General features: G+C 38.5%; 1 protein-coding gene across 1 annotated transcript in view; it reads right to left on the reverse strand.

Annotated features, from left to right (window-relative positions):
• Positions 1-656: 656 nt before the first annotated feature.
• The window catches only part of Morf4l1 (mortality factor 4 like 1), a 23,187-nt gene continuing 22,893 nt past the window's right edge, over positions 657-950 (reverse strand). Inside the window, exon 14 of the mRNA XM_031345720.1 lies at positions 657-669. Within this exon, the coding sequence (XP_031201580.1) occupies positions 657-669 (13 nt within the window). The remainder of the gene's footprint in view (positions 670-950) is intronic.

Consider the following 950-nt stretch of genomic DNA (forward strand, 5'->3'; position numbering starts at 1 on the left):
TTCAAACCTAGATACACAGTTGCATAAACTAAATGACTTGTAAACCCATCTTGACTGAATAAAACTATTGTACACCACTGGGGCCAGGGACCAGCAGGAAAAGGCCTAATGACCTGTGTACAATCCTGAGAACCCATGTACAAGGTAAAGGAATGAGCTTTCTTGAAAAGTTGTCCTCTGACCTCCATGCGTGCAGTGTGGCGAACCCACTGACCCCACCTACATACAGGCACTGAAATACAGGAAAAAAAGGAAAACTAAACAAAAAACAACAAAAGAAAACCCCACCATCCTTGTTTACCAAATAAACAGATTTATTCCCCATTCTGTGCTAGGAATTGAAGCCAAGACTCAATAGGTAATTAACAGTAAACTATTTCCCACCCCACAAGGAAATCCTTAACACGGAATCAACTACACCACAGCTCAAGAGACCACAAGCTCACACCCTCACTCTCAATCCCTCCTGGCCCTGTACTCATCTAGATCTTGCTCTGTACCTAGGTCTAAATCACTGATCTCTCATTAGATAACAATGTTTCCCCTTTCAAATATCCTAATACTACCCTGCAGGTTTCATACTTTTATCTCATTTCTCACAGAAATGCACAACACCAACAGTAATTTTTACACAGGTTAAAAAAAAAAAAATGCCCCTAATGCTCAAAACTGCCAAGAATCCACTAAAGTGCACTATCATGTGGACATCTAGCTTTTTGGCTAGGACTCAAGATGACAAATTCCTACAACCAGTAGTTTACTCTACTTCCAAGTTAGCTTTTCATTTCATAAACAACTAGATAATTCCAGTTTCCTAAGCAATCAATTTCTAATCACAATATACAATGTGCCAAAGTCTTGATAACACGGCCACACAAACTCTTGAAATTTAAAGAAAAAATTTATTGAAGATCTGAAAAACAACTCCTACAAGATTGACTTTTCCATAA

Source organism: Mastomys coucha, unplaced genomic scaffold, assembly GCF_008632895.1.
Source record: "Mastomys coucha isolate ucsf_1 unplaced genomic scaffold, UCSF_Mcou_1 pScaffold23, whole genome shotgun sequence".
NCBI classification, from domain to species: Eukaryota; Metazoa; Chordata; class Mammalia; order Rodentia; family Muridae; genus Mastomys; species Mastomys coucha.